Source organism: Manis javanica, chromosome 9 (genome assembly GCF_040802235.1).
Source record: "Manis javanica isolate MJ-LG chromosome 9, MJ_LKY, whole genome shotgun sequence".
In the NCBI taxonomy this organism is placed as follows: domain Eukaryota; kingdom Metazoa; phylum Chordata; class Mammalia; order Pholidota; family Manidae; genus Manis; species Manis javanica.
In genome coordinates, this window is record NC_133164.1 from 76,107,060 (window position 1) to 76,134,530 (window position 27,471).

Genomic DNA, 27,471 nt, shown 5'->3' on the forward strand with positions numbered 1-27,471 from the left:
GTGACTCTGTGACATTCAAATCTCTGCTTAAATGTCACCTCCTCAGAGAGGCTCTCCCTGACCTCAGAATCTAAAACAGCCACTCTGTCACCCACAATCACATCACCATTTTTTAATTCTCTGAATAGCATTTATTACTGTGAGAATATTCAGTTTGTTATTCTTTGACTTGTTTATATGTTTATTGCTGTATCTCTTACTGGAGATACCAACATATACTAAGTGCTGAGCAGATAGAAAATTCTTAATAAGCAGGAGACATTCCTTTTCCTTCAGGAAAAAATACAAATGTGTCATGATGGTATACAATAAAACCCAGTTTGGGTATATAAACTTGAATAGACCTGGGGTTAAACCTGTGTGTGTGTGTGCGTGTGTGTGTGCATACGTGTAGGGGGTGGGCGTACAGCCTGCGGCCTTGGCTTCATCAGTAGCCAGCTTGAGTACCAAATGGTCTGTATCCTCCTGGCAACAGAAGAGCTCTCTGTTCTCAGAGCTCAACACTCACGTGAACCTCGCACCAGCCTTCCTACGCCTGCCTGCCTTCCTCCAGTGAACCTTGGCATAGAAGTTCACATACCATCAGTGGATATTATGTAAATGTCTGAACTAAGTGTATCAAGAAAGAACCTTTAAGATGGAGAAATCAGGCTCTACTCTTTAAGCCTTAAATAGGTGTCTTGACTGGGCCTAATGGTCCTTCTGGCTCTGCAGCCAGCTGCAGGCCTTCCAACAGAGCTAAAGAAATCAAGTCTGTTAGCCTAGGGGCAAATGCAAAGTTTCATGCATCTAAAACAGCTTCCTTTCGTTAAGGTGATGGTTTATATTTACAATTCCTTAAGAAAAAAAAACCCTATCCCTTCTGGAGAAAGATTCGAATTTGCCAAAAAACATTTCTATGTATTCTTTAAAAACAAAACAAAAAACACCTTAGTAGACCCAGTTTAAAATAATACAGGGAAATAAGTGTATGTCTGGACATATGTTTCTTCCCTAAGTCTCTAACAATAGTACAGAGGTGCTCAGCTGTCATAATTAAACCAGTATATCATTCTCTACAAGGATAAAATAGAAAGCGACTATATTTAGCCAAGTAGCCCAGGATCACTCATCCTCCCACAGTCAGGAAATGCCAAAATCGTGAACAAAAGCAAACTTGAGAAAGAAAAGGGCTTTCCTGAGCATGGATTCGGCCCACCCTTTCAATTACAGCCATGGCTACTTTGATCAGACCTCCCATTACCTTCACCGTAAACTGTAAATTTGAGGAACTAATCCCAGACTGAGGAAAACTAAGATTATTAATAGATGTTTCAGACAGTTTCTTCTCCTGCTTGTAAAAAATAAGCTCCTGTAGGTAAGATGACATGCTTTTAGGGACCCTATGATTAGTGATGTTTCCTGTTTACCTCTTCAGGAGAGATCAAAGTTACTTGGGCTTATACAGGGTAAGTGGTAGTCTGCATTTTTTTTCTCATTTAAAATTCACCTCATTGACTGTTCCATAATTTGCAAACCATGTTTCTGCTGGCGGATGGGCAGAGCTCTGGACTGAAGTGTTTTCTGTTTTTCATTTATTTAGGCTGGAGGAGAAAAAATGGATCCAGAAGAGGCCCTGATCTATGAAGAGGACTTAGATGAAGGAGCTGGTGTTGAAGGCGAGTTGGAAGAAAGCACAAAATTAAAAATGTTCCGCAGGCTTGCCTCCATGGCTTCCAAGCTTAAGGAGTTTATTGGCAACATGATAACCACCGCTGGGAAAGTCGTTGTGACAATTTTACTTGGTTCATCAGGTGAGAGATTCTAATACAGGATGGAGTGCAAGTAGCACTTTGGCAAATAGTCAAAGAAGTTGTTGAGGAGAAAATGAAGAAGGAAACATTTCTATTCCTTGACATCAAAATAATAATGGTAGCTTTTGTAAAACTGGCCACATGTACAAACCACACATACAAAAAAATTTCCTGTTCATTTCTAGTGTTTATGTTTTTAAATGGTTCCTGTTAACCTCTATAAAGCAATCTTTTTCCATATCTATTAAGTGATGCCATTTTGTATGTGCAAGTCAGAAAAACAGCTATTCTTCTTCCTCAGAGCCTATGAATGGTGGGTGATCTGCTACAGTGGGAGATTTCAGTGTACCCACCAGAGTTGCTTATGTGCATTTTGAAAGCAAGTCTGTTTATTATTAGTCATCTTGGTTTAACTCTCCAGGATATACTGATTTTCTTCCTGAATTAGATTGTAATCTTGCAGCACAGACACTCACTTCCTTTAAATTTTGGCCTTAGATTGTGTATTCCATAATAACATTATCCCCATCTTCCCCTTCCTTCCATCTCGATGCTCACCATTGCTCACCATTGCTTCAGAGTGGCTGGGAGTTTATTCCATATTGCTTGGTTGAAATTTCACAAGATGAACAACTTAACTGTTTTTTAATATGGAAATTAAAAAGTAGAAAAAAGAATAGAATTTCTCAGGAAATATAACCCAGTATTTTAATGAGGAGTCAGTTTCAAATGCCCACACCCCAAGAAAAAAGTTTTTAAATACCTCTAAAGGAATTATCTCATTTTATGTTTCCCCTTTTGATAATAGTGCAAATCAAATGTCATCAAGGACAAAGATTTAGTAAGACTTTAACTGCCACAGAATGTAATTATTATGGCTCCTACTTAACTAACCTCACCCAAAAAAATTAAATCATTATTTTAAAAATGTATGAGGGAAAGTTGGAATGTAAAAGTATTCTCGAAAAATTTTGCAGAGAAGTAGGAAGATGGAAACAGGTAAGGATCAAAACCAAAAGTTTCTGTGATATGACTGCCCTTGCACTGTTCACCATGTAAGAACTTATTCACTCTGTAAGAACTTGTTCACCATGTAAGAACTTGTTCGTTATGCTTCAGAAGATTGGAGACTGTTGAGTATTAGGCTTGGGGTTGATTAATGATTGTGCATTGAGTCCCCTATACAGAATTTTATTGTTGTTAACAACCATTTGATCAATAAATATGAGAGATGCCCTCTCAAAAAAAAAAAAGAAATTCTACTGATAGGAGAAACAGATGTTACTCTGCTCAACCACCACAGGAAGAATTTCTTCATCTTCTGGTATTTCTCCATATTTACAAAAAACACTTTGTGTGTGACTCTCTTTTTTACAATAAAAATAGCACTAATTTTGGTTTTTATAAAAAAAGTGCAGTTAATATTTTTAAAAGTCTGATGATACCTAAAAGCATAGCAAAGAAATTTACATACCCTCCAATAACTACATTTACCGAGTGGTGACTCTCCAGTTCTATGCAATTTTTCATGATCACATTTCTTCTTCCTTAGGTATGATGTTGCCATCTTTGACCTCATCTGTGTACTTCTTTGTATTTTTGGGTCTGTGTACCTGGTGGTCTTGGTGCCGGACGTTTGATCCATTGCTGTTCAGCTGTCTTTGTGTTCTGCTGGCTATTTTCACTGCGGGACATTTGATTGGACTTTATTTATATCAGTTCCAGTTCTTTCAAGAAGCAGTTCCACCCAATGACTATTATGCAAGGTAAGATAAAGTGTTCAGACATTTCGAGTGGAGGTTCCTCCCTTTATGACCTAGCTAGAGTTTGCAAGGGCTCTTCTTGGTGCCAGTTGATGTGTTAAGCAAAGGTTTGTCAGGGATGAAGGAAGCAGTCTAGCTTCAAATTTATTGACTGACAGTCTAGAAGGAAACAGGTCCTCTTCAGATGGAGGTACTGCTGGGACAGAAAGAGGGGAAGCTGCAAGTAGAACAGACATGGTTTCAGCTGTTGAAAGAGATCCAAGAAGGGCATTTTACATAAAAAAATAATCACTATGTGTTAAAGCATCCAGCTAGAAGGAGCTCTCACAGACAAAAACAGAGGACAAATAGAGCATCAAAAAATAATAACTAATTGATTGTAAAAATTTTAAAATAAACATACATGAGTTCATGATGCAAGAGAAAGAGAGAGAGAAAGGTAGAGATAAATATCTAACTTGCTTCAATCGTAGATGACTGTTACACCAACGCCTACAGTGAAAATGGGAATTAAAGGTAAAGAATCAGCATTTACTTTGACTTTATAGAAGGAACTCTAGACCATTCTCGGTTAATGAGGGAAAACTACTTTTCACAGGGTGATGCCAGCTAATGAAAAGGAAAGGAATAATAAAATTAGAAAATTACCATTTATGAATTCTTAATGAAATAATTGATCCTAATCACAAAATGAAACCATTACTTAAAAAGTCTGTTGGAATGAAGAGTGTTTGCAACAATGACAAAATATTATTTGTGCTGATTTACTTATATTTACTACTGTAGCTACACTGATTACATTCACTATTATTTACACTGATTATTTACTAATTGCAAAGGAAAAATCAAACCTTTGCAATGATGGTTAACACTTTAACCAATTGATCTAAACTAACATTACCAAAAATGAAATAACACAACATTTCATACTTCTCATATTGTGATGCTGTATGAGGTTATACAGTATCATATTGTTAAACTTTTAGACCTAACCTCCAATTTATAGAAAATATAAAGGATAGAAAAGTAATTGACTCTGTAGGAAAACAGAAAAATTCAGAATGCCGATTCTAAAAGATAAATGATCTGGTCCCTTCCAAAAAAAAGTGGCCTCATGAAAAAGAAGTGCATGTGGAGGGAATGGGGGTAGGAAATGTTCTAGTTTAAAGGAGAACTAAGGAGACCTAGAAAACAGAAGCTGCACTGGTGATTCCATCCTGGTTCAATAGCAAGTCTCTAAAGGACACTTTGAGGTTAAATGGGGCGATTTCAACAAGTATTGGTTACTAGCTAATAATAGAAAATTATTATTAATTCCTAGGTGCATGATTGTATTGAGGATATACAGAAAAACATTATTTTAGGAAATACATGCTAATTATTTAGGGATAAAGTGTCATGATGTCTGAAACTTTCTACTGGTTCAGCAACAAATGAGAGAAAGAGAAAAATAAAATTATTTAAAATAGGTATTTCCTGGTTTCACTTTTCTTTTCCTCTGTGGAAAGTTCATAACATTTCCACAGAGAGACACAAAAATGTTACAGAAGAAAACTGAGGGAGCCGAAGTGGCAGGAGGGAGCCTGGGGGTGAGGCGCCGCCCGCGTGCTTCCCTCTGGGGGTCTGGAAGGGGCTCAGGTGCTCTTGGCTCCTCCCCATCGGTATTTTTAAAGGACATGAATAATGTTATCATCCTGACGGTATAGGGTTGCATCCTTCTTTTGAGAGACCCTAATGTGGTGTTTACATGATGGTAAGCGTGAAGAAGCCGTGAGAGTATGACCCACTCCCACACTGGCCGTAATAAAAGCTAGTTCGTGGCTGTGTCTACACAGTGCTAACCAAAGTGTGTCGAGTCCTAAAACTTAACAGTCAGTTAAGATAAGTTACTTTTCAACACATACAAGCACACACACACACACACACACACACACACACACACACACACACACACTACTGAAGTCTGAATCCGATTGGCTTAACTTGGAGGCAAGACATGAAAACAACCTAAGTGTCCATTGATGGATGAATGGTAAAGAAAAAAAATATATATATATATATATATGTGTGTGTGTATAATGGAATGATATTTAGCCATCAAAAAAAGAAATCCTGTCATTTGCAACAACACAGATACACCTGGAGGCATTAAGCTAAAGTGAAATAAGTCAGACAGAAAAAGACAAGCACTGCGTGGTACCACATGTGGAATCTAAACAAAAATGTCAAGCTCTCAGAAACAAAGTAGAATGGTGATTGCCAGGGGCAGTGGGGTGGGGGAAATGGGGAGGGTTGGTAAAAAGTACAAATTCAGTTACAAGATAAATTCTAAGGATCTAAAGCACAGCAGGCTCACTATATAGTTAGTAATACTGTATTGTATGCTTGAAATTTGATCAAAGAGTAGATTTAAGCACTCTCACCAAAAAAAAATAACTATGTGAAGTGATTGACCTGTTAATTAACTTGATTGACTTAGTTGTTACACAGTGTATACTTGTATGAAATCAACACATTGTACATTTTAAATATGTTACAATTTCATGTGTCACTTGTACCTCACCTAAGCTGGGGGAAAAGACTGAGAAGACTTCTTAATAATGCAGATTATGCAATATTTCTTTTAGCAGAAGGGAATACTGAATTCCAGTACAAATATTTGTGCTACACTAAATGATCCTTTAGTTTCTTCTACACATTTAAACTTTGGTTTATTGAATACATACAGAAAGAAAACATTTTGTACTGTTGGAAGGGCTGCCTTTAGGGGATGATTTAGTTGGAAATGTAAATATCTTCTATAGGACAGTAACCCCCACCCCACGCACTTGCAAACTGTCTTTTCTGCCATCTAGAGACAAACGATAGGAAATACACAAAATACTCAGAACCACCTTGAAAACACCTTTTCTCTAAAGGATCAGTTGGTTCTCTGTCACAGTTCTTTCAGGAAGCCATCATTGCAGAAAAGCAGCTATGGACAAGATTTAAAAGAATGAGTGTGGCTGTGTTCCAGTAGAACTCTGTTTGTGGATACCAAAGTTTGGATTTCATATCATTTTCAGCTTTCATGAAATATGTATTTTTTAATTTTTCAATTGCTTAAAAATGTAAAACTGGTATTAGCTCACAAGCTACACCCCTACCGGTGGTGAACCAGTCCTGCCAACCTATGGTGTATATAATAAGTCCTAGTAGTGTAATAATTTATCATATTTATTCTTCATTTGAAATGTCACAAACTTAAAATTATAATTTATCATAGACATTGTGTACATAATCTCTTTAAATACTTTAAAAGGTCCATTTATAATATCATAGGCTAAGTCAGGTTGCTTTCAGGGCATAAACATTTTAAGCTAAATAATATAGTGTGTATTTATGTATGCTGTAATACATACATATATTGTATTATATTTGTTGTATATTTCCCACCATTAACTGATGATAATAGGACTTTGCATTTTAGTCGTAGAAAATTTGGAAATTTATATACTTAAAACAATAGCTTTTTCATAAGGCATAATTTCAGTGACCATTATCAATCCCAAATTCTGAGTTGGAAGAAAACAAACTAGAAACTGTAGCAAAAAAAGAAAAAAACACTTTGCATGGACATTTGTCACAAATTTCATAACCACAGATACTCCAGCCCATAGATTCAACTTGGGATGTGGCTGTCCTTAAAACAATCCAAGCTGCTTCTATCTTCTTGTAAGCTTTCAGATAGGCCCTCTGCTGAAAACTATTTTTATTTTAGAAAAATTAGATTTATCATTAGGGTAATACATACTTGTTGCTGATTATTTGGAAAAGAACAAGGATAAACACTTGAAAAATGTAACCTTAACTCCAGAAATAAATACTGGGTTTTTTTTGGTGTATATTCTTCCAGTATTTTTCCTATGCATATATGTGCTTTTTAAAAACAAACTTTGAATCTTAGCACACATACTGCCTTACTATGGTGTTGTACTCAAGTTTTCCCAGGTTATGAAATGTTCTTCTAAAATGTGATTTCCATGGGCTGCTAAGCGTTTGATTGTGTAGCTGTATTATAATTTAGTCAATCCCTGATTTTTGACAATTAGGTTTAGATTGTTCCTCATTTTTCTCCCTTAAATAATGTTGCACTGAGCACTCACATTACTTTTCAATTTAAGTAAAACTCAATGATGAGCAAGATGCTACCTGGAGATTTCAATAGCCCTGGGCCAACATTAGGATAATTCACTGGCTTATGATTCCCTCACCATGCAGTTATAGTAAATGGAAATCCCATCCCTAGCTGTGGCTCAGATATGAGGTAGTGTTTTTCTCTAGGGTGATTGCTTCTTTCAACCCTGTGGCTCCAAGGGATCTCACGCTTCCTTTGAGCCCCTTGCAGACCTGTGGTGGGATTTTCCCATTACATTCAGCCAGGGGAGGGTGTGAGGTGAGCAGGGACCGACAAGCAAGCCAATGAACAGGAGACCACGCTGAAGGTGGAGGTGGAGCAGGGCAGTGAGGTTGCCTCAGGGAGATTCCCTTTCACTTTTGCACGTGGGAGTCATGTCACTATATTCCCCAAACCAAAATTCACTGCTCATTATTTGGTGGTTGCGAGCATACTCATGGGAAGGTTATGACACTGTGTCTGAGAGTGGGATTCTCCTTCCCAAATCTGAATCGCTGTAGTTTCTTATAACCATATAAAAAATTGAGTGACCACCTTCTGAAGTTGATTCAGCAAAAGGAAGCTTCAAAATGAATCCACAGAACTGAATGTACGACTAATAATATACCATTCAACATAGTTTGTTTCATAGAATAGAGCCCTAGTAACCCTGTTTCCTAAGAAAAATGGTGAACTAAACAAAATTATGCTTAGCACATCCAAAATGTCATCGCTCCCAAGGTTTTGTATTTCCATAGGGAACTTTGGCAGACAGCAAACACCTCATGAAGCAAGAATTAAAGGTGTTCAGATTCCTCCAATTGCATGTGCATGTCCTCATTTGTTTTCCTACCTGTAAAACTGACCACTTTTATGAAGCTCTGAGTCTTGGCCTGTGGTCTTTCTGCATTAAAGTGCTGAAGGTGCACTGGGTAGGGCATCTTTGTCCCTTTGGCAAAACACAGGCAGGTAGACCTTATTTGTTCTGCATTATCATGAATGTGGGATGCCTTGAAAGGCTTTAAAATGCATTTAAACGCTATAAACTTCTCCTTACTGATGACATGAATTAAACGTAAGTTTTAATAGTTTAGCAGCACACCACTGCCTGAAGGTCCTCACTTTTTGTGCTTTTAAAAAAAATCTGAGTGCTCACTTCAGCAGCACATATACTAAAATTGGAACCATACAGAGAAGTTTAGCATGGCCCCTGCGCAAGGATGACACGAGAATTCGTGAAGCATTCCATATTTTTTTTTAAATCTTGAATTGCCTACATAATATTGGTAAAAATTCTGACATAGGCCAGGGTGGGGAGACTGAAATGCCTATTATTTTTTAATCATAATATTGACACCTGGAACCTATAAATTTATTTTGCAGCCCTATTAATGAACACTTTGTGTGCACTATGCATTGAGATGCATATGTGACTGAATAATTCTCTAAATTGCCTCATCTAATCTCCAGCTGGCTTTCATCCCAACTCCTGAACTGTCTCTAGAACATTCACAGGACCTATTGCTGGGATTGAACTTGTTTGCTCAAATTGAGTTTGTTGCAGCTCTGCTCTTTTCACCTTAAATTATGAAGTTTGGAAATTAAAGGGTAGGAAGGAATGGGAGAGAATTCACTCTCTGTGAAAGTAGGATTCTCTATTAAATGAATGTACATTGATTTGTACTGTGTTACCCTTTTAATGTCCTATTTCAATAAATCATAATGATATGGAAATGCATTATGTTTAGCGAAGGAAAAGCTTATATTTATTTCAGTGTTAAGACAATGTAAAAATGAGAAAGGAAAGCCTAAAATTCTAACATCATGAGTTAGCTATTCTATAACAAATGAGAAAAATTTGCTGTTAAAAAGCAAACACTAAAGTACGTATTATTTATTATATCTACATTGTAAATTTTTATACTTGTCATAAAAATGTCAATAATATAGGAGTGATAAAGGCCTCAGTGTTGTATATCTTTTTCTTCTAGTTTGGAGAAGCCAGCGGGTCCTTTAGAAAATGCAGTCAGTTCTTCTGTTAGGTCTGAAGCAGTTTGCTTTTCAAGCAGTTATCCAGGTTATTTAAGCAAATGTAATTTGCAGCCCAGCCCAGGGTTGCCATGGTATGCCTGTCTTACATTAGAGTGATCTGAGGTTTAGTAACAGAAACAGCACAGAAAGACTAAATTGTTTTTAATGGAGACCAGTTGGCAAGAACTTCATCTGAAAGCAGCCCAGTATGTGGGAAAAAAAAACATAAGGCAGGTAGGTCATTTTAATGCTAAGAAATATAAATTAACCCAACCAAGTTAACACTGTCCCTTTACATCTCTGTTAACAAATGGCAGGTAATCTATGAAGTCATTGAATTTGTAGAGTCAGTAGGTGATGGAATGATAACAAAACTTTTGGTTTCTCTGTGAAAAGATTCTTAATGATTAAGTGACTTGTTCCACACTTCTCTGAGTTAATTCGTGCTCATCTAAAAGGTAAAACATGAGAGCCAAAAGAGAAATTAATTGACTTTCCACAGAGGAATGGGAAATCAATAGAATATAAATACTTGAACCCCTGAATCCATTTGTGCAATTTGCCACAATGTTATGGTCACTTGGGCCATAAATTGATGCATTGTGGACCCAGGCTTCCTGGGAATCAGGATATGCTGCCCAGCCATGACACCTGGCACTGTATACAGAGCAACTACTTCTGACCAGGAGATGAGCCTGGGCACAGCACGCCTGTCTAAGCCAGAGACCTAAAACTTCCCCACCTCACCTTCCAGAATTTCAGCCTTGATGAAATGTCATGGAGATGATTTATCACCTTTCGCCTATTAAGGGCACCTTTCAGGAAAGATTTCCCTTTCAGCATTCACAGAGAATCTGCCCCATTCTGTGGGGAAACCTAATAGCTCCTAGTTGACCTGATAGTGCAGACTTGTTCTAGATGGTTCAGACCTGTAAGAGCAGCTCACCTGCACACATGTTGCAACAGGTCAAGACCCTTCTGCCCAAGACCCTCCTTGCTATCAAGCATAACATGAGCACTGCTCTCCTAGAGCGTGGTGTGCAGAGGAGGACCTTACTAATGCCTGCAAACTCAGTCTCCGGAGTCTGACAGCTTGGAACTGAATCTTGACCCTGCTACTTTCTGACAAGAGTGCCTGGGTGCAACCTTACCTAACTGTGTGCTTGTGTGTTCCTATCTACAAAAGAGGAATGAAAATAGTGTTTGTCTCAGAGCAGAGTGCTGGGTTAAATAGGAGAATACTATCAAGTGCTTGGCAGTGTGGAGCACTTATTTAAAAGGAGCAGATTTTATTGTTGTGACTATTGTATTAATACACATAAAATATTTTCTTTATTCAGATGAACTTGCCCATCTATAACAATGTGGCTTCATCTGGGATCACATGTGCAGTTCCTAGAGCACATTCAGCTGCTCCACCCCCTGTGCTGCTTCTGTCACAGGAAATGCCCTTCCTCTGTCTACTTCACCCCACATCCTCCTACTCTTCCAAACCTAGCATGAGCACCTCCTTGCAGAACCTTCCATGTTCCCTTTTGTGAAGAACAAGAATCACCTCCTGGGCAAATGCCCTATGTAGACTTGCTCCCTAACACTTGCTGCCTTGGACCATGACAGATTCTTGCTGCCTGAGCTTCCCCACTAGGCTCTGACTGGGCAGCCTTGGTACTCTCACGCAAAACACTGCTTCCGGTAGCACGATGATACTGACACTAGCACACTAATGCCTTCTCAGCAAACTCAGAAAATCCCTTTCCGAGCTGGTTTTCTCTCTCTAGCTCCTAAAACATTTGCATTCTACCTCCTTGTGTATTGAAATAACATACAACTTATTTAGGTTTTTCGTGAATGTTCAGCCTCAGATGTGGCCACTGGCTGTAAAATGTGTATGGAAAAATTATTTCTGAGAAAGGTCACTGTCAATCTTAATGCACACACTGCAGCCCCACTGCTGCATTCTGTGGTATGTACCCTCCAGTTATCAAATCCCAAGTTCAGCGCGAAACAAAGGAAGCTATGGCATGCTTGGTTCTTTAAGTGCGATGTTGGCACATATCTAGTTTTTGCTTGAGAAAAATGATAGTTTCAGATTTATTTATTTATTTAGAAAACTCAAGAATAGCTTTATCCTTGATGGTTAAAATAAACACGATTAAAGTAGTAAGTAGCTTTCACTTTTGAAGAAATTAGAGATTTCAGTTCATATTTAAATATGTTTCTTGGGGACCTGGTTTACCTCTTATGGTTGAGAGACTTGGGGTTTCTCAGTTTCTTTGGGCTTTGTCTTAACAAGTGGGGCTTCTTAGCTGCTCCAGGTGCTGCGGAAAAAACTGATGAGGTGATGCACACAAGGGTCCGTCCGTGCCTGGTGATCAGAGGGCAATTAAACGTTAGCTCTACTTCTATAGTTTTCTTGTGTGAAAGTGTACATAGTGGTGCTCTTTTTTCCAGTTTTGATGAGAAATAATTGGTATATATCACTGTATACATTTAAGGCATACAGCATGATGGTGTGATTTACAAATAGTATGAAGTGTCCTCAACAGGTTCAGCTAACATCCATCATCTCATATAGATACAATAAAAAAAAACTTTTCCTTCTGAGGAGGATACTTAGAATTTACTTTCTTAACAACTTTCCTACATGTATAACAGCAATGTTAGTTATAGTTATCATGCTGCACATTACAACCCTAATTATTTATTTGTCTTGAAACTGGAAACTGGAAGTTTTTACCTTTGACCACCTTCTTCTGTTTCCCTTCCCCTAACCTCCACCTCTGCTAACAAGCTTTTTTTTTTCAGATTCCACATATGAGTGAGACCATACAATATTTGTCTTTCCCTGACTTACTTCATTTAATGTGGTCTTTCAAGGTCCGTACATGTTGTACAAATAGTAGGATTCCCTCATATTTTATGGCTGAATAATGCTCTATTATACGTATAGGTGCATACCATGCTCACCACAACTTCTTTATCCACTCATTCATTAGTGGATATTAGGTTGTTTCCATTCATTGACTATTGTAAATAATGCTGCTATGAGCATGGGGGTGCAGATGTCTTAACAAGTTTGTTTTTATTTCTTTTGGCTATATTCCCAGAATTGTAACTGCTGGATCATTTGATAATTATATTTTTAATTTTTGAGGATCCTCCATACTGTTTTCCGTAGTGGCTACACCAGTTTACATTTCTACCAGTAGTGTATTAGGGTTCCCACTTCTTTATATCTACACCAGCATTTATTATCTTTTGTCTCTTGATGATGACCATCTAATGAAGGCATATCTCATTGTGGTTTTAATTTGCATTTCCCTAATGACTAGTGATATTGAACATCATTTTGTATACCTTTTGGCCTTTTGTATATCTTGTTTAGAGAAATGTCTATTCAGGTCCTTTGCCCAATTTTTAATAGGATTACGTGGTTTTTTGCTATGCACTGTATGAACTCTTTATATGTTTTGAATATTAACCCCTAATCAGGTATATGGTTTGTAAAATTTTTTTCCTATTCCATAGTTGTTTTTTCACTTTGTTGATCATTTCTTTTGCTTTGTGGAAGCTTTTAGTTTAATGTCTTACTTTTTAATTTTTTTGTTTTGTTGCTGTACTTTTGGTATCATATCCAAAAAATCATTACCAAGACCCAGGTCAAGGAGCTTTGTTCCTATGATATGAGTCTAGTTTCATTCTTTCATGTGTGAATATCTAATTAAGCCAGCACCATTATTGAAGAGATTGTCTTTTCTCCCTTGAGTTTTCTTGGTTTCCTTGTCAAATATTAATTGATGTTACATGCTTGGGTTTATTTCTGAGCTCTTGATTTTGTTCTACTGGTCTATTTGTCTGTTTTTATGCCTGCACCATACTGTTTTGATGACTATAGCTTGATAATACAGCTTTAAATCAGAAAGTGTGATGCTTCCTGCTTTGGTCTTCTTTTTCAGGAAATCTTTGCTTTTGTGGTTCTATATAAACACTATGAATTTTGCATGTTAATTTTGTATCCAGCAACTTTACTGAAATTGTTGATTAGATCAAACAGTTTTTGGTTGAGTCTTTAGAATTTTCTAATGCAAAGTCATGCCATCTGTAAATAAAGACAGTTTTACTTCTTCCTTATCAGTTCTGTTACTTTTTCTTTCTTTTACTTTTCTGATTGTTCTAACTAGGACTTCCAGTACAATGTTGAATAGAAGAGAGAGTGGGCACCCTTATTTTGTTCCTGATCTTAAAGGAAGCATTTTGAATCTTTCACCATTGAATATTATGTTAGTTGTAGGTTTGTCATATATGGCCTTTATTATGTTCAGATATGTTCCTTTTAAGCCTAATTTGTTAAGAGTTTTTATGATGAATGCATGTTGAATTTTCAAAATCTTTTTCTGTGTCTATTGGGATGATAATATGATTATTTTCTTTCATTCTATTCAGGTGATGTCACATTGATTGATTTGCATATGTTGAACCATTTTTTGCATCCTTAGGGTAAACCTCACTTGATCATGAGGAATGATCTTTCCACTGCACTGCTGAATTTGGTTGGCTCATATTTTATTGAGAAATTTCACATCTTTATTCATCAGGGATATTGGCTTATAGTTTTTTTTCCTACTGGTCTCCTTTTCTAGTTTTGATATTGCAATAATGTTAGTCTTGTAAAATGAGTTTGGGAGTGTCCCCCTTGGTTTTAAGGAAGAGAGTTTGAGAAGGACTGGTGTTAATTCTTTTTCAAATGTTTAGTAAAATTCATCAGTGACACAATTTGGTCCTGGAATTTTCTTTGTTAGGAGGTTTTTGGATAATGATTCAATCTCCTTACTAACAATTGGTCTATTTAGATTTTATATTTCTTGCTGATTCAGTATTGGTAAGTTGTATGTTTCTAAGTACTTTTCCATTTCTCCTACATAGTCCAGTTTGTTAACATACAATTGTTTATAGTAGCCTCTTATGATCCTTTGTATTTCTATGTTATCAATTGTAACATCCCTTCTTTCATTTATAATTTTGTTGTTTTGGATCCTTTCATTCAGTTTTTTCATGGTTAGCCTAGCTAAGAGTTTGCCAATTTTGTTTATTTTTTCAAAGAACCAACTCTCAGTTTGGTTAATCTTATTTATTATTTTTCTGTTCTCTATTTCATTTATTTCTGCTCTAATCTTCATCATTTCCTTTTTTCTGCTAAGTTTGGGCTTGGTTTTTTCTTTTTCTAGTTGCTTAAGACATAGTTAGATTGTTTATTTGGGTTGTTTTATTTATTTGCTGCATGCCACAAGCTCTGATATGTTGTGTTTCCATTATCATTTGTTTGAAAAACTTTTCAATTTTTCCTTTAATGTCTTCTTTGAGCCATTGGTTGTTCAAGAGAGTATTGTTTAATCCATGGGTTCATGAATTTCCCAGTTTTCCTCTTGTTAATTTCCAGTCTCAAGCCATTGTGATCAGAGAAGATGCTTGGTATGATTTCAATCTTCTTGAATTTTCTGAGACTTGTATTGTGGCCTAATATATGGTCCATCCTAGAAAATGCCATCTTAGAAAATGTTCCATGTGCCCTTGAGAAGAACATCCATCCTTGTATTGTTGTATAGAATGTTCTGTGTATATGTCTTTTAGATCCATTTGGTTTATAGTCTTGTTCAAATCTGTTTTCTTATTGATTCTATGTCTGGATGATTTATCCATAGTTGGAGTGGGATGTTAAAGTCCCCAACTATTATCATATTACTGTTTATTTCTCCTTTTAGTTATATATATATTATATTTACTTTTATATATTCAGGTGTTCTGATGTTAAGCATGTAAATATTCATAATTATTAAAGTTTCTTGATGGATGCATCTCTTTCTCATTGTATAATGACCTTCTTTGTCTATGTGCCATTTTCAGTTTAAACTCTATTTTGTCTGATATAGCTATCCCTGCTTCTTTTTTAGTTACCATTTGCTTGAAGCATCCTTTTCCATCCCTTCACTCTCAACCTGTGTGTGTATTTAAGTCTGAGGGAGTCACTAGTAGGCAGCATATTGTTTTATTATCCATTCAGCCATTCCATGTCTCTTAACTGAGGGATTCAAATCCATTTACATGTAAAGTAATTATTATACATAAGAACTTATTATTGCCATTTTGTTCATTGTTTTCTCATTATTTTGTAGACCCATTGTTACTTGTGCCTTACCCTGCTATCTCTTTTTATCTTTTGCTCTCTTTTGGTATCAGTGTGCCTTGACTTCTTTATTGTGTTCTGTGTAGCTGCTATAGGATTTTACCTTGTGGCTTACATAAAATATTTCAAACTTATATAACCCTGTTTTAAACTGATAACAACTTAACTTCAATAGAACTCAAAACCTTATACTTTTACTCTTCCTCCCTCTCACATTTTAGGTTATTGCTGTTACAGTTTATGTGATTTTTATAGTGTGTAACTAGTAATACATTATTGTAACTATGGTTACTTTTACTATATTCTTTTTTTAACTTTTAAACTAAAATTGTTAGTGTAATATGCACCACTATTGCCACATTGCAGAATCTAACTATGCCTATGTATTTGGCATTATCAGTGAGATTCACCCTACTTTTTATGTTTATGACATTAACTAGCCTTCTTTCACTTCCACTCAAAGAACTTCCTTTAGCATTTCTTGTAATAGTCTAACATATTACAGACTCCCTCTGCTCTTGTTTATTTGGGAAGCTCTTTCTCCCTCCTTTGTTTCTGAAGGACAGCTTCATTGGTATTGAATTCTAGGTTGGCAGTTGTTTTCTTTAAATATTTTGAGTATGTCATTCCCTTCTCTCCTGGCCTGAAAAGTTTCTTTTGAGAAACTGCCAACAGTCTTAAGGGGGTTCCATTGTATATAACTTTTCTCTTTTCTCTTGCTGCTCTTAAATTTTTCATGGTTGCTATTTCCTTGTCAAACTTTTTGTTTTGACTATGCATTGCTTTCCTAATTTTTGCTTAGTTATCTGTCTTTGTTTTCTTGTATTTCACTAAAATTCCTTAAGAGGATTGATTATTCTGAATTCTTTATCAGCTCCTAGATCTCCATTTCTTTGGGGTGAATAATTGGAGCCTTATTAGTTTTCCTTTAGTGGTATCATATTTACATGGTTTTTCATGGTCCTTGATTCCTTACATTGGTATTTATGCATTTGATTAATTTGGTTCCTCTTTCAAACTTTAAAGGTTTCCTTTAGCAGAGGCCGTTTTGCCAGTTGGTTCAGTTTGGATTTCTGAGTGTGTCTCTTGGTACTGTCCTTGGACAGATTGGACTTGCTTTTGTGGCCTAATTTTGCGTGAGGCAACTGAGCTCTGAGGATAGGGATGGTGAGGTAAGCCTATGGCTGACAGAAGTTGGAGAGGGATCGTGGCTTGATTCCCTACCCAAGTGAGGCTGCAGGATGGGATAGGCTCCATGGTTGCCTGTGGATTCCCTGGGCAAGCTCAATAAATTATCAGAATGGGTACTACACTCATATTGGATGGGGCTATGAATTAGTTTCCCTGTCCTGGCAGGGAAGTTGAAAAGGACTCAGGGCTTGTACAGCTTGTTGTTTAGGGACCCCAATCAGGCCAGAGTGTGCACTGAATTCCCTGGTCAGATGAAGCCATCACCTTTGCTCTGCTGCTAGGGAAAGCCAGAGGCTCCGTAAGTGCCTCTGTAGGTAGGCTGTTGAATGGACTGTGCAGGTTCCCATATGCTCTGGTTATATTCCCTGGTCAGACAGGCTGAAGGCTGTATTCAGTAATGAGTAGGGCTATGAATTAGATTCTTTACTTGGGCATAGTGGGAGAAGCAGCTTTAAAGTTGATAAAGTTCTTTGTGGTCTTAACTCAATCTGACCTACATCCCAAGTTCCCTGACCAAAGAGAGCCATTGGCTTTACACTGCAAACATCAGCTTTGTCCATCTGTCTGTAGGCTTACACACCGCACAGCCACGAAACTTCTAGGAGTTATCACCAGCCATTCTGGTCAGATGGGGCTAGAAGATACTTTTGCCAGCAGATGGGGCTGTGTTTCAGTTCCTTTGCCTGGGTAGGAGGTAAAGGGCCACTCTAGGTGACTCTCAATTTCCCAAACAGGCTTTCTGGTTGAGATGGGCTAGGAACTGCCCTCAAATTTGCCTATGAATTAATCCCCCTGCTTGTGCATAGAATGAGAATGCTCCATGCCCAGTACGGGCTTTACCCTGGGAGCAATCAGTTCTACCCACCACATGGCTGCAGCACTCCTGGGCTGCACAGCTTCCAGAAGTTGTCACTAGCTCTCTGGTCAGATGTGGCCAGGAGATGCTCTCCATATCAGCTGTGGCTGTGTCTGCCTGTGTCTGCCCTCCTTGCCTGGGCATCGGCAAATCAGGCTTTAGGGCTAGCAAAACTCATTTGAGGATCTGAATCAGCATATATGCATCCCACCGAGTTCTTTGGTCAGAGTGCTCCTCCAACTCAATTCTGCAATACACAAAGCCACTGGTAAAGATTACTACTTGGGCACTGCTGGTATGAACTCAGTCTGCCAAAATCTGTTTACTGGTTGCAAGCCCATCCCTCTTTCTTTGTCACAGATTCCCAGTGGTTGAGCCCCTCAGATTCCCCTGCAATCTCCAGGGGGAAAGATCCGCGTAGGGACTCCCACAAAATGGCCCACAGTGCTGGGGGTGCTGGTTGTCTCTTTTCCCACTGGAGGAACTGGATGCTCAGGGGGGACCCCTGTGTGGTGCTGTGCTGCCTGGGGGAGGGCAATATGGTAATGTTGCCACTTCTCTTACCCTCTGGTCAGGGGGTGCTTCAGCATCACCCCCATATTCTAAGATCCTTTCAATAGTGTCTTGTTCTTCAATAGTTGTTCTTGTGGAGAAGGGAGCACAGTCAGATACAGCCAATGTCAATCTTGGTTATGCTATTTTTTTAATTAAATAAACTGTTATGTGTGAGGGCTAGTAAGAAAAATGTTTCTGTATCTGCTAATTACCAATTTATATGACATCTAGTAGTTTAGTAAAATCCATTCAAATAAAATGTTCTCTTTCATCTTCCCTTTTTCTCATCAGCATCACTGAATTACAGTACAAACAATCAGCCCTGGCTGTGGAAAAATTTGGTACTATTTACTTCTCTTTCTTGGTATTCTCCCTATAAACAAAGCATATTCCTTAAGCAAACCTAAGTTGAAATTATATGTATGTATATATAGAAAATGGAGACAATTAGATTAATAATAGTAATTCCCCTATAGGTTTGTATAAATATTAAATGAGTTAACATTTGCAAAAAACAGTTCCTAGAACCTAGTAGAAACTATAAAAAGGTACTTATTAAATACATTTGTTAAATAAGTTGTCCAAATAGTAATTAGGAATTCAAGACTTTGATTAGAATTTCAAGAACATTATGTAAGTATAGTCCTTAAATATATTTATTTGTAAGCTTTTAGTTCAAAAAACCTTTAAGTTTTAGGCAATATAATTGTAAGTGCTTGCTACATGACTTAGCAATAGCTATCATTTTTGGTTAGTTATTTTGGATGAGATTTTTTGGCCAATGCTTTGTATTTCTTATCTTAATTAATTCTCATAATAACCCTAGTAGGTAGGTACTGTTATTTTTATGTTCATTTTTTTAAAGATAAAATTGAAACTTAGAGAGGTTGGGTATCATGTTGAGACCACACATTTATTAAAAGACAGAACCAGCATTTGAACCTGATTCTGTCTGATTCGGAAGCTTGTGCCCTATTAGTTATACCAAGCATAACCACCTTCATAGAAAAGCAACCCCATATAATGTTTCTACTGCCTTCTTAGTATATTTTTGTTCAATCCTTTCATACCACCAGGTTCCAAAATGGCTTTCTGGTGATCCAGTCTTTGTACTTTCTTTTGCTCTTCAAAACCCAGGGACTCTCTAATTTTGGCCCACATGAGGGACATCTGTAGTCATAGCAACATGAAGCAGCCTGTTGGTCAGGACACAGTGGAGATACACTGAGCTAGTCCCTTTGGATGCATTGCATTTGGATCCAGGCAAGGAGTGTTAGCATTTTGGCCTAGCAACTCAAAAGACAGGAGCCACATCTAATTTATCTTTGTGTTCCCTCAGTATCTGGAGCTGTACCTAGCATGCTGCAGGCTCCAGTGATCCCTTGCTAGGTGAAAAAATGACTCATTTTACCATTTAATCTTTCAAAATATGGAGAGGAATAAAGTTTAGGCATAGTTTACAGTTATAATTTTTTTGAATTTGCACCAAATGATTGGTATTAATGAACATATTACAAACTATGCCTGCATGGTACATTAAGATTCTTTCAACTTTAAAAATTAATAGGAAATTAATGATCATAGAATTTCTTGTGGGATAAAAATGGACTGTTCCTTCAAATTGAGATAACAGCCTATGAAAAATTAAATCTAAAGTGATCTTTTAAGAAAGGGCATTTTGGAAAAAATTATTTATCTATCAGAATTTTACTGGAAACCGCAATCTTCTTGTTTAAGAGTTAAGATTCTCATCCACTGTCCTGATTTTAATTGATTGCAGCAACACCTCATTAATTTTTTAGTTTGATTGTAAATACGCCAGTTTGGCTGATTTGCGAAGTACTTTGAGAGTGAGTATGTTGAGCAATATTGCTTCATAACTGCTTGGCTTCCTGAAGTTCAGAATGCTGCGTATGCAGTACTTTCTGCTATTTTATCTCCTCTTTAGTTCTGAGCAACTCTGACTCAAGGATAAGAGGTTAGCTCTGAAAATGTGAACCAAGGTGCTTTGATTTTCTCCTTAGAGTTCCTGTAAAGAAACTTTGCACTGAGAAAACTTAGCAAAGGTTTCTGATAAACTTGCTAGGTACTCATTAATGGTTTAAATAGTGCAATTGTTTTTAACAGCTTTCTGGGGGTATAATTTGATAAGTTTTGAGATAAATACACCCATGAAACCATCACCATGAGCAAGATAATGAAAATGTCCATCAAACCCAAAAGTTTCCTCATACCCTTTGCAATCCCTCCATCCTGCTCATCATCCCTTTCCCGCCCCATCCCCAGGTCACCACTGATGTGCTATCTGTAACTAGGTTATTTTGCAGTTTCTAGGATTTTATATAAATAGAATCATATGGTATGCATTTACTATTGTTATTACTATTTGCCTGGGGGCAGATCTTGCTTCTTTCGCTATGCCTAATTATTTCAAATTTAGCCATGTTGCAGTGTGAGAGTTTGTTTCTCATCCTCACTAACACCATGGTTGATCTTCTTAAATTTCAGGCACTTTAATAAGTGCATATGGGCAATTCATGTGATTTTAATTTAATTTGCATTTTCCTTGTGACTAATGTAGCTGTGAATCCTTTCATGAGCTTCATGTATCTTTTACATTAAGTGTCCATTAAAATATTTTACCCATTTTTTAAAAAACATCAGGACTGTTTTTTTTCTTTGTATTGAGTTCTGAGAGTTGTTTAGAAAATCAGAATACAAGGCATTTATCAGATATATGGTTTTACAAATATTGTCCCCAGTCTGTGAATTATCATTCTTAGTTTATCTTTGCAAGAACAGAGTTTTTAATTTTGATGAGGTGTACTTTATAGTTGTTCTTTTATGAATCATATTTTTGGTGTAGTAGTTAAGAAATATTTGCCAAACCCAAAAACACAAAGGTTTCTTTTTTATTTTCTACTAGACATTTTATAGTTTGCCTATGATGCGGTGTAGTTCCAGAATCATCTTTTGAAATGACTATCCTATTTTCCTTGCACCTTTATTAAAAATCAAGTATCCGTGTATGTGTGATTGATTTTATATATGTACTCTGTTCTGTATCATTGGTCTATTCCTTTTTATACCACTGTCTTGATTACAATAGTCCTCCCTTGTCCACCCTTATTCCAGGTCCCCCAGTGGGTGCCTGAAATAATGGATAGTACTAAACCCTTTATATACTGTTTTTCCTATACATACATACCTATGATTATGTTTAATTTATTAATTAGGCACAGAAAGATTAACAATAACTAATAAAATAGAACAATTACGCCAATATACTCTAATGAAAGTTGCGTGAATGTGTTCTCTGTCTCCATCTCTGTCTTCCTCAAAGCACCTTATTGTATTGCATTTACCCTTCTTGTGATGACATGACATAGTAAAATGCCTATGTGATGAGATAAAGTGAGGTGAATGGCATAGGCATTGTGACATAACATTAAGCTACTACTGACCTGATAATAGATGAGAAGGAGGATCTTCTGCTTCCAGACTGTGATTGGCCAAAAGTAACTGAAACCTTGGAAAGTGAAACTGCTGATAAGGAAGGACTATCATACTGTAGCTTGGTGAATCTTGAACTTAGGTAGTGTTAAAGTTTTTAAAAATTTGAAGTTGTTTAGGCTATTCCAAGTCCTTTACAGTTCCAGTTTGTCAATTTCTATAGCAAAGTCAGCTGGGATTTTGCTTGGGATTGCATTGAATCTGTGTAATACTTTGGGTTGCCTTAAGTCTTCTGATGCATGAGTGTGGTATAGTTTTCCATTTATTTAGGTCTTTTCAAATTTTCTCAACAGTACTTTTTAATTTTTAGTGAACAGGCCTTGCACATCTATTGCAGTTATCTCTTAAGTATTTCATAATTGTAATGCCATCATAAATGGCAATTTTTATTTCTATTTCTGATTGTTCATTTGTAGTGTATAAAAATACAATTACTTTTGTATATTGATCTTGTATCCTGCCACCTTACTAAACACAAATATAGGTTCTACAAGATTTTTTGTACATTCCATTAGGTTGTCTACATGGACAACCATATCATTATATGAATAAAGACAGTTTACCTTCATTCTTTTCAATCTGGATATTTCTTATTTCCTTTTCTTGTCTTATCACATTTCTTAAAACTGCAGTTTAATGTTGAATTGAAGTGGTGAGAATGGGTAACCTTGTTCTCCCTCTTCAGGGGAAATCATTCAGTCTTTCATCATTAAGTATGATGTTGATTGTAGGTTTTTTATAGAGGCTTTTCATCAGGTTGACAAGAATCCCCATCCGTGCTTAGTTTGCTGAGAGTTTTTACCCACAATGGGTGTTAGATTTTGTCAACAAAATTTTTTTCTGAATTATTGAGATCATCATTTTTTATTTTCTAGTCTATTAATATGGTATATTGATTTGGGAATATTAAACTACCCTGGTATTCCAAGGATAAATCTAATTTGGTCAAGTGGTATTATTCTTTGTAATGTATTGTTGAATTTGAATTGATAAAATTTTATTTAGAATTTTCATATCCATATTCATAGAAGATAATGACCAGAAGTTTTCTTTGACTGGGTTGTCTTTGGTTTTGGTATGGAGTAATGCTAGCCTCATAGAATTACTTGGGAAATATTTCCTGTTTTTCAATTATCTTGAAGAGTTGGTTTAGAATTCATATTATTTCTTTGGATGTGTTTGGTAGAATTCACCATTAAAACCATATAAGCTTGTAGTTTTCTTTATGGGAAAGTTTTTAACCAAAAATTCAGTTTCTTTAATAGATCTTAACTATTCAGGTTACTTCTTCTTGAATGAATTTTGTTATTTTTTTTTGTCTTTCAAGTAATTTGCCTATACATATAATATGACACATTTATTTGCATAAAGTTTTTAATAATTTTACATATTTCCTTTGAGTATCTATAGAATCTGTAATATTTAATTTATTCAAAATGTTAGTAATTTGTGCCTTCTTTCTTTTTTTCCTGTTCAGTCTAGTTAAGTTATCAATTTATCATCTCAAAAATCTAGTCCTTGTTTTTCTCTGTTTATTTTTTCTATTTTCTACATATTGATTTTAATATTTTTATTGATAAAAACTCCTACATTTTTAGTTTCTTTTCTTCTGTTCCTTTGTGCTTGACTTAATTAAATTAAAATTTAGGTTTAATTTCCTTTTTATTTCTCTTCACTATTTCTATTCTAGAGGTGGAAATTAAAGCCATTGATTTGAGATCTTTCCTCTTTTCTAATTTAGGTGTTTAGAAACACTTTAGATTTAAATCTAAATTTTCACCTAGCCACTACATTAGTGACATCCTACAAATTTTGATGTGGTATCTTTTATTTTTCATTGGGTTCAAAATATTTTTAAATTTCCATTTGAGTTTCCTCTTTTATCCATTAGCTATTTATATTAGTTTCTGGTTTCCAAATATTTAGGAGTTTTCTAGAGATTTTCTCTTTTGATTTTAACTTAATTCCATTGTTGCCAGAGAATATAATTTGTTGTGTAGTCTAGAATATGGTCTGTTTTGGAAAATGTTCCATGTGGATTTGAAAGGATAATTTTTTAAATGAATTTTTCTTTTTAATCATGTAGAAAATGTAAAAGTGAATTACAAATCAAAATATAATGCTGCTAGCTTTTATCATTGCCCATGTGTTTACCTTTACTGGAGATCTTTTTTTCTTCATATGGCACCAAGTTACTGTCAAACATCATTTCATTTCACTTTAAATAACCCCTTTTAGTATTTCTTTCAGGGCAGGTCTAGTAGTAATGAATTCCTTCAGCTATTGTTATCTGAGAACATCTTAATTTCTCCCTTATTTTTGAATGACATTCACTTTTAGCACTTTAAATATATCAACCCACTGCCTTCTGGACTCCAAGGTTTCTGATGAGAATTTCGGTGATTATCTTATTGAGGAATGCATGTATGTCACTTCCCTCATGCTGCTTTCTAAATATTTTCTTTGGCTTTTGCCAGTTTCATCATAATTTATCTAATATGTATCTTTTTGAGATGATAATCTTCTTGAAGATTCATGTATTTCATTGCATTTGAGCAGTTTTCAGCCATTATTTCTTCAAATATTCTCTTTGCCCCTTTCTCTTTCCCTTCTCCTTCTAGGACCCCCACAATGCATTTATTGGTCTACTTGTTGGTATCCCACAGGTCTCTTAGGCTTGGCTTACTTTTCTTCATTTTTTTTCTTTTTGTTCTTTAGACTTAGTAATTTCCTTTGCCCTATCTTTAAGTCCACTGATTCTTTTTCTACCTCCTCAAATCTGCTTTTTAACTCCTCTAGTGTGCTTTTCACTTCAGTTACTGTACTTTTCAGTTCCAGAATTTCTTTTTTGTTTCTTTTTGTAGTTTATATCTGTTGGTATTCTCATTTTGTTCATACATGGTTTTTTTTGCCTTTGTCCTTGTCTTTGTTTGGATTTTCGAGCAACTTTAAGATAATTTTTAAAAGTCTTTGTCTAGTATGTTCAGTGTTTGCATGTCTTCAGGTATAGTGTCTGCCAGTTTATTTTGCATCCTTGATACTGTCCTGTTTCTTTGTATGTCTTATGCTATTTTGTTGAAAGCTGGACATTTGAATCTTATAATGTGTTAACTCTGGAAATCAGGCCCAAGGTATGCTGTATTTTTTAAAATTATTGTAGAGAGTCTTGGCTATGGATCAGCCTAAGGAGAAATCCTAAGGTTTTCCCTGTTTTTTCTCAATTTGCCTCTTTTCCCTGGGCATCTATAGTAGCTTTCTAAATTCTTCCTTATATATGGTTGTTGTTGAGTGTCCAGAAAACAAAGACAAAACAGATATGGCTCCTTCAAATCCCACGGAAGCTGTTTCAGTCAGTGGAGGTTGAAATAGTGGTGGCTAGCCTCTGTATCTTCACTTCGGTGATCATAAGCAGCAATCTGCAATTCAAATACAAACCTTGACATTTGGAGGACAAGGTTCTTATTGCTCCCAAAAGCCACACCAGTAATGCAGGTTCCTATTCCCAACATTACCTATTATGGGTCTGGATCATGGGAGATCAGTAGCTGCTACCATACTGAAGGTTGAATCTGACCAATATAACTGTAATTTTCCAGCCAAGCTTTCATCTGGAAGTTTCAAGCCTTTAAGCAAACTCGAGTTCCAAAATAATTACTTCAGACAGTTTCTGCCAATTCAATTGTCTAGAACTAGAAGCAGATTCCTCATGCTTTCTACTTCATCATCCTCCCTGACACCAACTTCTGCTTTTTTTTTTTACCAACCTCTGCTTTTTAATTGGAGATTGTTAGATGATTTACATTTACTATAACTATTAATATTTTTAAATATTTTTAAATATTTATCATCTTTATTTTTTTCTATTTTCTCATTTATTCTTTTTCTGTATAAGTTAAAATTTCATATGATTCTACTTTCCTTCTTTCGTTGATTTATTAGCAAACTCTTTGTTTTGGTAAATTAATGGTTGCTTTAGGGCATAATTAATTTAAATTTAAGTGATATTATACCACTTCTTGTGTAGTATAAGAACTCTTCAATGGTAAACTACAATTTCTCCCTTGTCAACCTTTATGTTATTATTGTCATATATTTTACATTTATATATTTTACAAACCCCATACTACAGTTACATTTGTTTATATATTTTTTAAGACTTTAATTAATAAAAATACATGTTACTCAACATGTTATCATGTTTTCATGCTCTTCATTCTTTTATTTATGTCCACATTTCAATCTATTATTGTTTGTCTTCTTCATGAAAGAATTTCTTTGATATTTTTTGTAGTGCAAGTCTGCTTATGATAGATATTTTTGCTTGGTATAGAATTCTATAACAACAGTTTTTATTTCACTCCTTTAAAGATATTGCTCCACTGTCTTCTCACTTACATTGTGTCTAACAAGAAATCAAGAAATCTGAAGTTCTTAGTACTTTAACTCTATGTAGTATGTGTTTTCCTCTTGCTGCTTTTAAGATTTCCTATTACTGGTTTTGAATGTGGTATAGTTTTCCTTTATTTTTCTTGTTATTGGAGCTCATTGAGTTTCTTGGAACAGTTTTTATATAGTTTTCAGTTAAATCTGGAAATATTTTGGTCATTATTTTATTCAAATATTAATCCCTTTTAGAACCCCAGTAACATATACTTTAGGCCAATTGAAATTGTCCCTCAGCTCTCAGATGTTTTGTTGACTTTTCTGTTATTCTGTTTTCTCTTTGTGCTGTATTTTGTGTACTTCCTGCTCCTGTGTCTTCAAATTTACTAATATTTTTCTTGCAGTGTCTAATCTGCCAATTTCATCCACTGTATTCTTCTTCTCATACACTGCAGTTTTATTAATAGAAGTTTAGTTTGGGTCTTTTATGTTTATCTCTCATGTCTCTACTTAACTTTTTGTATATATGGAATATATGTGACTGACTTTTGTTACTCATTTAACATCTCTGTCAAATCTATGTCAGTTTCAATGTTGATTTCTCTGCTATTTATTAGGTTATAATTGCTTGCATTCTTGTATGCCTTGTAGTTTTTCTGTGGATGCCAGACATTATTATTTTTACCTTGTTGATTGCTGAATGTTTTGTATTGCTAAAATTATTTATTAGGAGTGTTCTGGAAGCAACTAAATTGGATGGAAATATTTTGAGCCTTTCAGGTCTTATGTTTAAGATTTATTAGGTGGGACAAAATCAGTATTCAGTATAGGATGAATTATTCCTTATTAATCCTTCACTAATACAAAGGTTGTTCTTCTGCCAGTTTTGAATAGTTTCCTCACACACACACACACACACACACACACACACACACACACACACACACACACACATATACACTGAATTGTACTCAGCAGAGTGTTCAAGAATATCCTCTTTTGGTCTCCAGAGTTCTCTCCCTCTATAGTTCCCTCCTCTCAGATACTCT

At 35.8% G+C, this 27,471-nt stretch overlaps 1 protein-coding gene and 1 non-coding gene across 3 annotated transcripts in view; both read left to right on the top strand.

Annotated features, from left to right (window-relative positions):
• PIEZO2 (piezo type mechanosensitive ion channel component 2) overlaps nt 1-27,471 on the top strand; it is a 480,163-nt gene that overhangs the window by 290,510 nt on the left and 162,182 nt on the right. For both annotated transcript variants that reach the window (XM_037001110.2, XM_037001111.2), the window contains exons 6-7: nt 1,583-1,793; nt 3,346-3,559. In XM_037001110.2, the coding sequence (XP_036857005.1) occupies nt 1,583-1,793; nt 3,346-3,559 (425 nt within the window). The remainder of the gene's footprint in view (nt 1-1,582; nt 1,794-3,345; nt 3,560-27,471) is intronic.
• On the top strand, nt 8,861-8,967 carry LOC118968865 (U6 spliceosomal RNA). The gene has a single exon (XR_005056712.1). It is a non-coding gene; the product is annotated as a U6 spliceosomal RNA (small nuclear RNA).